Source organism: Salvelinus sp. IW2-2015, linkage group LG1, assembly GCF_002910315.2.
Source record: "Salvelinus sp. IW2-2015 linkage group LG1, ASM291031v2, whole genome shotgun sequence".
Lineage (NCBI taxonomy): Eukaryota > Metazoa > Chordata > Actinopteri > Salmoniformes > Salmonidae > Salvelinus > Salvelinus sp. IW2-2015.
In genome coordinates, this window is record NC_036838.1 from 608,323 (window position 1) to 621,757 (window position 13,435).

Genomic DNA, 13,435 nt, shown 5'->3' on the forward strand with positions numbered 1-13,435 from the left:
GGGGGAATATATACGGCTGTGATTATRATTGAGGAGAATTCCCTTGGTAGATAATGCGGTCGACATTTGATTGATGGATGACTTGATGGATGACAGGATGACTTGAGTTCCTGTATGTTGTTATGATCACACCACGTCTCGTTAATCATAAGGCATACMCCCCCGCCCCTCTTCTTACCAGAAAGATGTTTGTTTCTGTCGGCGCGATGCGTGAAGAAACCAGCTGGCTGCATCGACTACGTTAGCGTCTCTCGAGTGAGCCATGTTTCCGTGAAGCAAAGAACGTTACAGTCTCTGACGTCTCTCTGGAATGTTACCCTTGCTCGGATTTCATCAACCTTGTTGTCAAGAGACTGGACATTGGCGAGTAGTATGCTAGGGAGTGGAGCGCGATGTGCCCGTCTCCGAAGCCTGACCAGAAGTATAAAAAGCAGTTTGCAAGTTCTGGAAAGCTTTTGTAAGAGACGAGGCACAACAGTAAATAAAAGTATCATCAGCATAAAAATGAAGTTGCGCATTTTGAACATTTTTGTCTAACTGTCTTGCCTAGTAAAATAATACAATTAATTGTTTGGGCACAGACGTGGATAGTAATGGATTTAATGGTACACTGTGGGATGTTCAAAGTTTCTGATATTTTTTTATAACCCAACCCTGATCTGTACTTCTCCACAACTTTRTCCCTGACCTGTTTGAAGAGCTCCTTCGTCTTCATGGTGTCGCTTCCTTGGTGGTGCCCCTTGCTTGGTGGTTTTGCAGACTCTGGGGCCTTTCAGAACACATGTATATATACTGAGATCATGTGACAGATCATGTGACACTTAGATTGCACACAGGTGGACTTTATTTAATTAATTATGTGACTTCTGAAGGTAACTGGTTGAAACATATCTTATTTAGGTGCTTCATAGCAATGGGGGTGATTACATATGCATGCACCACTTTTCTGTTGTTTATTTTTTAGAATTTTTTGAAACAAGTAATTTTTTTCATTTCACTTCACCAATTTGGACTATTTTGTATATGTCCATTACAGTAAATCCAAATAAAAATCMATTTAAATTACAGGTTGTAATRAAAGAAAATAGGAAAAACGCCAAGGGGGTAAATACTTTTGCAAGGSACTGTAGCGTTCTCCTGACATCCACCAAACCCACGTTTGTCCGTCAGACTGCCAGATGGCAGAGCATGATACATCACTCCAGAGAACGCATTTCCACAGCTCAAGAGTCCAATGGCTAAGAGCTTTACACCACTCCAGCCGAACGCTTGGCGTTGCGCATGGTGATTGTAGGCTTGTGTGCGCCTGCTCGGGCATGGAAACCCATTTCATGAAGCTGAGCCATGTGTTGCTCCTAGACGTTTCAACTTCGCAATAAACGCACTTACAGTTGACCGGGGCAGCTCTAGCGGTGTGGCTAAAATAGCCAAATCCACTCATTTGATGGGGTGTCCACATACTTTGTATATACAGTATAGTGTTTATAGTGTTTATCTTAAAGCCATGCCCCTACTAAGCCACGCCTCCACTCTAGGGKGCCTCCAGGAAYCCATTGCTACATTGAACCATGAAATGTTCCTCCAAGAAGCCCTGAACYARCTGAAGGTGCAAATATGAACCATTGAGTAGTAATGGATCCTTGAGGAAATTCAGGGGTTCCTTGAGGATCTCCAGGGTTCCTCGAGTCACCAATATTTCTAAGAGTGAACTTTTGACAAGAACCCTATGCTAATAGGGTGTCATCTGAGGCACAACTTTGGTTATTTTCTATAGGGCTTGGAGCACGTTGGAGGTGCAGTGGTTTTAGCCATCTTGACCACAACGATACCACAATATATTCAAGTTTTTATCGCTATAACAGACGCCATTGGAGGTCATAGAACCTGTGGATTCTGTCTGATTCTCCCATCCACTGCTAATTTATTATAGATATGCAGGACATTCTGCATATTTCTATGTCTTAGGGTTTCTGTGATGGAGGCTTGTTTCTAAAATACATTGGTAGGCTGCATTCGATTTTGAAATTTCCAATGTGTTATAATTTTTCACCTTTTGGCTGCTTCTTAACCTATAACAAATAATAATAACAAACCACGCCTCAAACTGCTATCTCAGACAGACAGTTTAAAATGTGCTTTCTATTTCCTAACAGAGGATGATGTCTGGATCAGCGGACGAGCTGGCCAATCAGTGGTCTATTCACATGAACATTTTTTCATGACCAGAATACGCCACACAGTTCTGTTGTTGTTGTATGCCAACACCATTCCAACAAAGAAGCATAGGTCATTCCMAAAAAAATCKAAGGAAAACTATTTCAGTCATATTGTAATTGTAATTGTAATAGGTCAAATTTCATGGAAATATGGAAACACTAGTCAGTTATTTTAACACTTTTTCTCAAATAATAACAAGTTAATAACTGCACCATTTATTTAATATTCTGATTGCACAAACATTATTTATCTTCGGCTGCTGATCTTTAAAAAATGCCATTGCTTTATTGCGCTAATAATTCCCTCTGTGTGCATATTAACCTTTATGTCATGGCATAATGGAACATCTAATTGGCCAGAGTCTAAGGTGTCAGAGCACCTGCTACAAGTAATTTAGATGCATTTCAGGAAATAAAGTTTCCTTTGGACAGGAGTACATTAAAAACCAATTACTTTGATTCGGGTTAATAAAAATAATGAGTTCTGAAGCACTGTGAAGACTATAATGTGTTGGACATCCTGGTCCCTAATCACATCAAGCATCATTATACAATGACACCATTGATTTGACTTTGATATGAACATCGTCAGAGGTGATCTCTCTGATGAAAGCTATGTTGAATAGGTCTTTATCGGTCATATCATATTCTATTACTAGTAGGCTATCACCACCAGTGTGAAAGCCAAGGCGCATCTCTCTCTCTCTCTCTCTCTCTCTCTCTCTCTCGTTCTCAGCTCTCGCTCTCGTCTCTCTCTTGCGTTCGCGTTCTCTCACAGTATTCCTCTCATCCGGGCGCACATTCGGCAGCTCGGCTTCGATACARCTCCTCTCCTATGTGGTGGCTCCCGCGACCAGCTCCTTGAACGTGAACAGTTAAGCTGAAGAGCGCTTTTCTAAATACCACGAAAATCTCACCGACTTTGGGGGGAGTTGGTCCTCGGTTGGATAAGGTTTTCCCGCTCCGTGAGTTGGACCCAAATCTCTAACTATACCAGCAATGGATACTTGGCTTGGCTTCTGCCCAGGCTTGCACTTAACTCTGTGTACCTGGCTTCTGATCTCCGCTCATACCCAGCTAAATGYCAAGGCGGAGATAACTTGCGCATCGTGCCAGTCGCCGGTCCAGCTACACCTGAAGGAATTACAGCTGGATACCGGTACGCACGCGGCTGATGGTACGAGGCAGGCGGCCAAAGCTCTGGAACAGGTCCGGCTGGAGTACCAGCTACTCGGAGTTACTGACCAAAATACTGGAGTACCAAGCGACACCCAACAGGCAGGTGTTCTCGTGGATGAGCCGAGATTCACTAGCGATGGAGTTACCCCAAAAGTCGCTCTGGAAGATTCAACCGGGTCTAGTGAAAACGAAGAAAGGTACCGTGGTGAATATAATATTGGGGTGGATGATTTGGGTAAGGTCAAGGATGGTGCTGTGGATGTTGCGTTACGGAGAGCGAAGCGAAGCGGTCCCGAACCCCCCGAGTTTAGGGAGAGCCTTAGGACCGGTGGCCCCGGTTTAGAAGGAGAGACATCGGATGAGAGAAGGAGTCCTGGTCCGTTACTGGACGGACACAGACTGGGCCGATCCGAATTCAAGTGGAACAGGGACGAGGGTCGAGGGACTTCCAGAGGAGATGATCCCAAACTAAGCAGCGCTACTTTCGCCTTGACCGGGGACTCAGCGCATAACCACGCAGTGGTTTACTGGTCGGGGCATAACAGCAGCGTAAGTGATGATTATTCACCATTTGTCATGTGTATTTGTATTTCACAAAATAAACAATGTTATATTATGAAGCACTACGTTTCGTCAAGGACTGTAAAGGCTTATTATATCCAAACTGTGCTGCGCACGGAAATATTCGCTTGTTTTAGCGAGTTGTTTGTCCACTGTAACAGGTGCATTGGTTCAGTTGCGCACAGTAGGGCACTATGTCCCACATARGTTTCAGCACCTCCAGAAGCATTCGGGGCCCGGTTGGACTGGTATTGCTATTGCACACGGAGATATGCTTGATTGCAGCAGACTCCGTGCCCGTGCTATACTGATAGCAGCATTGCTTCACATAGCGGTTGGAAAACACTCACTATACTTGCGCCTTTAGGTTACTCTGACAGGTGAATTCCACTATTTTTAGATTATTTATATGTAATGAATACGACTGAAATAAATTATCGTTAACGTGTCCTGTATTTTGCAAKATGTTTTGTTATAGATCTTGTATACGTCGCTTTGGCTTTTTCATGCAATCTCGGCTAATTGATTGGGCAGATTTGTAAATATTTTTGACGGGGATATAAATTATTTGAACTCTTTACTTGTAATAACGAAATTTCGCATCGAATGAAAGCAAGCCTATGTGGTCCTCTGAATTGCTGGCTTGTTCCTGTTGCTTCTATGTTCACAATTCCTTTACAAAAGCTATAGATTTAATAGGCCTAGTTTATTAATAGCTATATTCAATACCTATGAATTATGTGGACTTTATATGCATATTTACCATTTATATGGATTTTTTAAATAAATTAATCTGCAAACTGTCATCATGCCAGAGTAAATTATATTCAGAATAATGCCTCGCTCTCCAAATTAGTAATCGGTGCACTTGTTACATGCACTTACACAGACACTCCAAAGGGTGGCGTACAATGTACGAGAGACTATCATTATGCTTCTTAAAAGCAGCATCTGCAATTGTGTAGGGATACAGAGCCTGAGACAATGGTCTCTCGTGGAATCAGGGGCAATGAAATCATCCAGGGAAGGACCCTTGTGAAGCCTGAATATCCCTAGCAAACATTCACAGCACTTAGAACACTGTTCTCAATATGCCTTGGCCTATGTGATCAATACCTATGGTGATGGTCAATAATACAATTACATTGATTGGCAGGCTACGAGCCTGTAATAGCAGCTTTACAACCGCACAGAGGAGAACTGATAGGTCATATCTGATTTTGGTCTATAAATGTTGTTCTGCCACCAAAATCTGTCCGTCTACATAAGGGTATTAATTAGTGATGCACTACAACCTGTCTCATCCTCTGAGTGAAGACAGCTTGTACTWTAACTGAGGTCACTGGAACGTGTAGGTCATSTTAATGMYAGGACATGTCCTTGTTCTGGCTAATACTKCAGGCTACTAATACATGAATGGCTGTTATGACACAGMTKARTMATCTTCCTGWAGCAGCCAGATCATTCCATCCCARTTTTATTTTGACATGGCTGGAATACTGACATGATTTCATCCCCCCTAAAAGGGCTTAGAGGCCTTCATTTGAAACAGAATAATAAGGCAAAATGAATAAAAGTAATTTCCACAACCATGCAGACTCAGAGCAGAGAAAACCACTGGGCTCTTTTTTTAAATCCTCCTTACATGTTTCTTTTGTTGTTGTGTCTGCCTCTTTTATGCTTGATTTCATTTGGATGAAAAAAAAAAGAATCCCTCAGTTTCAGTCCTCTGTCTGAAATTATTATGACCCGCTGCATGAACTTGTTTTTTAACTCACAGTGATGGCTGCGGCGGTTTGGGGACGTTTGTGTATATGTGTGTATGTGAGTGTGAGTGTGTGTGCGGACTCTGTGTGTGTGTGTATGTGTGTATGCGCTTGGCTCTGTGTGTGTGAGACAGGTTTTCTGGGTGTATTGTCTAGCTCAGCCAGCCCAACTCCCTGCCTCCGTTTCCCCCTAGCTGTAAATCTGTAATAATTATCTTGAAGACAGAAACTGGCATCCATTTTGAGATATTTTCTTATTGCCAGGTGAGGGGGACTGACTGCCTACTCAAGCAYGTTTTCTCYAGCTCTCAGACACTAGWACTGGGCTACTTTATCTTCATTGGGCTTTAGATCCTGATTGTATGGGTGATGAATTAAGCCCTCAAGGACGGCCTGATGGAGCCTGAAGTGCTCTAACTCTAACTTAACCACAGCAGTTGGGGTCGGTGTGTGTGTGTGGCGGAACGTGTGTGGGTGGCTGAACGAGTCTACTCTGGCCTCACCCATGCATTCACTCAGTTGCCGTTGTGCCACCCCACTCCCTTTCCTTCTTTTACTTWAAAAAAAACTTCTACCCAGAATGCTATGCTTGTGCTGCCTGAGCCATGTTGTGCCCTGTGCCACTACTCCTCTAGGATGACATGGGTAGAAGTGGTGTTATGGTGTGTTATGTTCCCCAAGGCAGGTTGTACCTTCTGAGGCGTGTAGACAAGGCTAATGTGGTCTCTTCTCTGTCTGTCTGTCTGTCTGTGTGCCTGAGCCCTGGGTGGATTTTAGCCTAGCCTAGACTCCCTATGGGGAGAGAGATGGGCTCAGTGTCGAGTTTCTCAGGCTCAGTGGTCTTTATGAATATAATGGCAGGGTTCCTTCTTCTTGCCAGTGTGGATACAAAATGGCCGCCATTATTGTGCYTCATGCTGATCATTACTATCATAAAAGCCACTTTCATAAGTGATTTTCAACCTTGATAATGTATTTCATCCATCCACTTGCTTTTGATGTCGATGCTTCCAGTAATGCACTTCGCTGGTAGTGAATATCTACATATACGTCAATAGTGCAGGAAAATCTGCCAGCCTTGGCAGGATCTATGGCCATATTTTTATCTTGATGTTTTTTCTTCATGATGCAACACACGGTTTTCTCTTTGTTCTTCATACATCCAGTGGGGGAAATCTAAATATGGATTTGCATAAGATGCAGAGTGGGACTCTGTGAGTGGTCTTTAATGTAAGAAGAGTTCATTATAAATCTGGCAGGTTATCGACGTAGTGAGCTGATCTTTTGAGATGCCTACATCTCTTTCAGAGAGCTAATAGGCAAAACACATACTGTACAAGTGGAGGTCTTTCATACACAATTAGTAACCATACTGTAGGCATACTGTACAGACCATAATTGGAGACATTTAATTTCTTCAATAATTGCAATACATTTAGTAGACTCAAGCACCTGACTCCTCAACCTGAAAAAAGGAATATGCTGGTACACATGGATTCTTCCCCTCGAAATAAACTGAACTAAACTGAAATTAACTGAACTCAACTGAAATGAATTTTACTAAACTGAATTTAATTGAACTGAACTGAAATTAACTTCCTTAGTCAACAACATCCACTCGTCTGAAAAAAATATTGAAAAATATTGTTGTTCGCCAACCCCCTTACTGCACCCACCAACAGTGAGGAGAGGGTGGCGTAGTTGGTTGGCATAGCTAAACACAGCTTTGGCATCCATGCAGAGGCCTGGAACATGATTTAGGATGTACACAGGGGGCTTGTTCCGAGCCCCGTCTGTGTCTCGTTTCACCCCTTGGATGGCTTCCCTTCCATTTAGTGATGCTAATGGCTTGTAAAGTGGCACTATTTTGCTACCTACTGCTATGGAGGAACTAGCATCTCTGGAGGTAGAAGGGAAGAGAGGAGGATAGGATGGGGTGTCATAAATAATGCACTCTTCCAAAGGGACTCTTCCTCTTTTCATACTTCCATCCCCTCCCCTCTTCATCTACTTTGTGTTTACAAATGTGTTTTCCCAGCCCTTGTTTCCTCTCCGAAGTGGAAGTAGTGAAGCTTGGTGGCAAGTCGTCATGTGCCGCCACGACTAGACGGAGGATACATCTTGACTTGAGCTAACATGGCCCAACCTTTTCAGGCTAGCGCCGAGCTGTGTGTTCGTGTTTAGCATCTTGTTTAGTTGCTTTATCAAGATTGACTACATGCATGTCATTTATTATCTAGTTAATGGACTGGATTGAGAGAAACATGTGAAAGGCGATGGAATTATAACTAGTGTCCTCATTTTAACTTAGTGAACATTTCCTGGTCGGGCCAGGTCATGAAACTCCTTGTGAAAACTGCTCTCCAAGACCTACCGATGAAGGTAGTTTAATGTAACTAAAGTTGGCTTATTAGCGTTTGATAGCCACACATTTACCCAGTATGCCTGCATTACAACACATTCAGGGTCAATTACAATYACATTACATAGCACCTGCTGTTGGAACAGAGCAACATCTAAGACCACAGAAGTCACTAAAAGCCTTGAGACTCATGTCTCCTGCATGGCTCGGAGCTACCCATTGGATGAAAGGTTCTGAAGGCAGCCAATCACCAAGCTAATGGTCTCATTGTGYTTCCTGTACCATCACCACGGTAGCGGTACTAGAGTAGGCCTTGGTGGAAGGATACGTTAAGACTGTTTGACTTGAGTGTAATCATGCGCTTGGCCACTGATCCCTTTCTGCTGTACAAGGGTGTCGACAGAGCACCGAGCCGCATGTCTTTGTGGCGTACGTCTGTGTGAGTGTGTGTGTTTTAGAGAGAGTCTGTGTGTGGGTGTTAATTACATTTATATAAAAGAGTGTCAAATGTGATTTGGTTTCATCTTCATTCTATTAAACCTCTTTCTCCACGGGAGGTATCTCAGGATAAAGTAGGGGCCGACCGTGACATTGTCTCTGGCTCTCTAACCGCTGATCCCAGTACAGTTTGGATGGTAGTGGTTTCACTGGCAAAGTCTGACTGTCTCCAGTTCTCTAACAGCTGATCTCAGACCAGTTTTTCATGGTAGTGGTTGGACTGTGTGGTGCAGTGTAGTAGGTAGATCGAAGTAGGTGGTATATGCAGAATGCTCCCCCTGGGCATAGAGTCTTGACCTTTACCACCGTTTTTTAGGCAAAGTGGGATACCTTGTAACGTTGATCTCTCTTGGCATTTCCTGAATGTTAGCACATTAGGCAGAAGGCAATGACTAAGTAATGATGTCAGAGAGGATGTTGAGGGGGAGATCACCTACCTCTCTCTCTCTCTCTCCCTCACACTCACTCACTCTCTGTCTCTCTCACACACGCAAACACTCTTTCCCTCCCCCTTCCTCTTTCTGTCACTCTCTCCCTCTCTTTCTCACTCAGTCGGGTGAATGGTGTCACGGTTGTGAAGGGTTGCCGTTGATGCAGACTAAWAATGACATACTGTATTATACCCCAGGACCCACACTCAATTAACACACTGTCTAATTAAAATTATCTTATCTATGAAAAAGACTGCGAATGGCCGTAAAACGGGGCCACGCCACATAGACTTTACTATCCCCTTCTTCTCTTTTTTATTCACATTTAGATTTTAATGATAATAACCTGCGTTAACATCGGCCATTACCAAACATATTGTGTTAGCATCTTTCATTTAGTGGAGGGAAATATATGTGGCTTGATGATGGGAGATTTGCCTACAGAGTCAGTCTGGGTAAGCAAGCAGTATGTGACTTTGAACTCCTGTCTCTCCATTGTATTTGCTAAAGGAAGACTATTCAAATCTCCTCTCTCTCTCTCTCTCTCTCTCTCTCTCTCTCTCTCTCTCTCTCTCTCTCTCTCTCTCTCTCTCTCTCTCTCTCTCTCTCTCTCAATTTTTCAATTCGCTTTATTGGCATGACGTAACGATGTACATTTTGCCAAAGCTTATTTTGGATATTTACAATATAAAAATAAATAAAAATGAGAATCAAAATTGTCAACGGGACAACAGTAACAACAATAACCAAGGGTCAAAATAACCATACATTGAACAATAACAATTAGCATACAGTAGAGTACATGTGCAGGTTGATTGGTCTGTCAGACACTGTCCCTCAACTTATGGCAGGCAGCAATGTAGTGCGCTGCCAACCCACAGCTCTCTGCGTCCTCCCCCAACAGGACGGGTAGCCTATCCTCATCAGAGAGGTCTTTGAAACCTTGAATAAGGGTTTCAAATTTGGGAAAATGACACGCTCTAATTGTTTTATATTTTTGACATTTTGTCAGGAAATGCAGCCCCGTCTCAGGTTCTGATGTTGTGCAGTGGTTGCACAGCCTTTCCTCTACAGGGAGCCAGGTTTTCCTGTGTCTACCCTTCTCAATGGCAAGGCTGTGCTCACTGAGCCTGTACTTTGTCAAGGTTTTTCTAAGRTTTTGATCAGTAACCATGGTCATATATTTAGTCACGGTGTACTGTCGATTTAGGGCCAGATAGCACTGCATTTTGCTTTGTGTTTGTGCTTGTGTTTCCCAATAAACAATGTAGTTTTGTTTTGACTGTGTTGTAATTTGGTTTATTCTGATTGATTGGACGTTCTGGTCCTGAGGCTTCAGTGTGTTAGTAGAACAGGTTTGTGAACTCAGACCCAAGACCAGCTGGATGAGGGGACTCTTTTCTTTGCTCAGCTCTTGGCATTGCAGGGCTTGGTAATGATATGAGAGGGGGTCACTGTATTTTAGATGTTTCCAAAACTGAATTGCTCTTTTTTGAGTTTTTATTATTAGTGGATATTGGCCTAATTCTGGCTTGCATGCATTGTTTGTAGTTTTCCTCTGGACAGGTAGGAGAATCTTACAGAACTCTACATGCAGTGTTTCAATGGGGTGTTTGTCCCATTTGATGAAATCTTGTTTTGGAAGTGGACCCCACACCTCGCTGCCATAAAGTGCAATTGGTTCAATGACATATTCAATTAGTTTTAGCCAAATTTKTATAGGTATTTCAATTTGAATTTGCTTTTTAATRGCGTAGAATGCCCTGCGTGCTTTTTCTCTCAGTTCATTCACTTCCTCATGAAGGTGTCCAATTGAGCTTATTTTTAAACCTAAGTAATTGTAGTGTGTACAGTACTCTATATATGTTGTACCAATTGAGAACTTTGGCCTAACTCCCTGAGATCTGGATCTTCTCTGGAAAATCATTATTTTAGTCTTTCTGGGGTTTACTGCCAGGGCCCAGGTCTGGCAGTACTGCTCTAGCAGGTCCAGGCTCTGCTGTAGGCCATGTGCTGTGGGTGACAGCAGGCATAGGTCATCTGTGAACAGTAGGCATTTAACTTCTGAATTGTGGAGACTAACCACGGGCTGAGGATTTTTCTAGAATAGTGGCCAATTCGTTAATGTAAATATTGAAGAGTGCAGTGCTCAGATTGCAACCCTGGTGAAGGCCCCGCCCCTGGTTAAAGAATTCTGTTCTTTTCTTGACAATTTTAATGCTGCACGTATTGCCAGTATACATTGATTTAATTATGTCATGTGTTTTACCCCMTACACCACTTTCAATAACTTTGTAGAACAGTCCTGTATGCCAAATAGAATCAAATGCTTTTTGGAAGTCGATAAAGCAAGCGTATATTTTGGTGGACATGTTTATCTATCAGCGTGTGTAGGGTGTAAATATGATCAGTTGTGCGATGTTTTGGTATAAATCCAATTTGGCTTTTACTCAAGACATTGTGCTTATTAAGGAAGTTTAGAACTCTTACATTGATAATACTACAGAAAACCTTCCCCAGGTTACTGTTCACACAAATGCCTCTGTAATTGTTAGGGTCAAATTTGTCTCCGTTCTTAAAGATTGGGGTTATGAGTCCTTGATTCCAGATGTCAGGGAAATAACCTACACTCAGGATCAAACTAAACAGTTTTAATATAGCCAATTGAAATTTTGCACTAGTGAGTTTGAGCATCTCATTTAGGATGACATCAGGTCCGCATGCCTTTTTAAATTTGAGAGCCTAACGTTTCTTATAGAGCTCCTGGTCAGTAATTGGGGAGTCCAGTGGATTTTGATTGTCCTTTATAGCTTTTTCGAATACATTCAAATTCTCATGAATTTGGCGTTGTTCTGCGTTTGTGTCAATTTGAACGGTGTTGTAGAGTGTTTTAAAATGGGTTGTCCATATGTCACCATTTTGTATCGCTAATTGTATCGCTAGTTTTTTCCAATTTTGCCAGAAGTTGTTTGTGTTTATGGACACCTCAATTAGTGTCAGCTGCTTGCTGTTGTACTGTGCTTTTTTGGTTCTGAGTGTACGTTTATAGAGTTTTAAAGTCTCACAGTAATGAAGGCGTAATTCACCATTATTTGGGTCTCTGTGCTTTTGGTTGGATAGTGTTCTAAGTTTTTTCCTTATAATTTTACAATCTGCATCAAACCAGTTGTCATCTGTGATCTTTTTTGTTTTGTTTTTTATCAATTTCAATTGTGCTTCATTTGCCGTTTGCCTGAATATATAGTTGATGTTTTGTACTGCTAGATTGATGCCTTCTTTACTGTGAGTGAATATGGTATCCGGAAAGTTATCTAAGAGTGTTTGGATATTTTGGTTCCAGGTTGCTCTCTGGTATTCTTCTGTGCTGTTTTGGGCCCATCTGTATTAATTTCTGATGTTGTACAGCTTACTGGGCTGTGAATGTGTGGTTCTTTCCATGTCTGTTCTTTTGAGGAACAACGTAATTTGGCTGTGATCAGACAGAGGTGTTAGTGGCTTGACAGTGAATGAGCTGAGAGAGAAAGGGTCAATGTCTGTGATCATATAGTCTACTGTACTGTGGCCAAGAGGTGAGCAGTAGGTGAATCTCCCCAAAGAGTCCCCTCGTAACCTACCATTGACAAAGTACAGACCCAGGCTTCTACAGAGCTGCAAAAGATCCCTTCCGTTTTTGTTGACGGTGCTGTCACGGTTGTTTCTATGGGGGAGATTAAGACAGTTAGAAACAGTATGGCCTGTAATAAAGCTGTCCCCTCATGTGCTCGTTAGATCAGGTAGTGTTCCTGTGCGCGCGTTTGTGTCCCCACAGATGAGCACATTTCCCTGGGCCTGGAAATGGCACGTCTCTTCCTCAAGGGTGGGGAAGATCTCCTCTGAGTAATATGGGGATTTTGAGGGGGGGGGGATATATATTGCGCAAAGGAACACATCTTTTTCTGTCAGTACAAGTTCTTTTTTCAGATTTAACCAAATGTGATATTTGCCAATTTTGAGGGGATCAATTAGATGTTGTAGTTCGGATTTGTAACAAATGATCAGTCCACCAGAGTCTCTGCCTCTATTGACAGAGCTGTGTTTTTATGACGGCACAATTACCTCTCTGTAGCCTGTGGGGCAGTAAGTGACAATGTCAGCCTTACACCATGTCCCCTGCAGAATGATGACGTCAACATCTTTAASATTTTTGTTGAACTCCAGTGCTAAACTCTTCAGTCCAAAGGTTGATGAATTTAGGCCCTGAATGTTCCACATGCGAACTGACAGTGATTTCATGTTGCAAAAAGAAAGAATAGCAGTCAGAAATACAGTAACTACTAACTAATAGGTTGTTAAGAGTGAGATAAACAGGATAACAGCTAACATTTATTTTTTCTGTTATACTGTATATATAAATATTCCTATTCATTGAACAAGTAAATTCTA

At 42.3% G+C, this 13,435-nt stretch overlaps 1 protein-coding gene across 1 annotated transcript in view; it reads left to right on the forward strand.

Annotated features, from left to right (window-relative positions):
• Positions 1-3,019: 3,019 nt before the first annotated feature.
• Positions 3,020-13,435, forward strand: part of LOC139022646 (VPS10 domain-containing receptor SorCS1-like) — a 498,675-nt gene continuing 488,259 nt past the window's right edge. Inside the window, exon 1 of the mRNA XM_070447728.1 lies at positions 3,020-3,944. Within this exon, the coding sequence (XP_070303829.1) occupies positions 3,216-3,944 (729 nt within the window). The 5' untranslated portion in view covers positions 3,020-3,215. The remainder of the gene's footprint in view (positions 3,945-13,435) is intronic.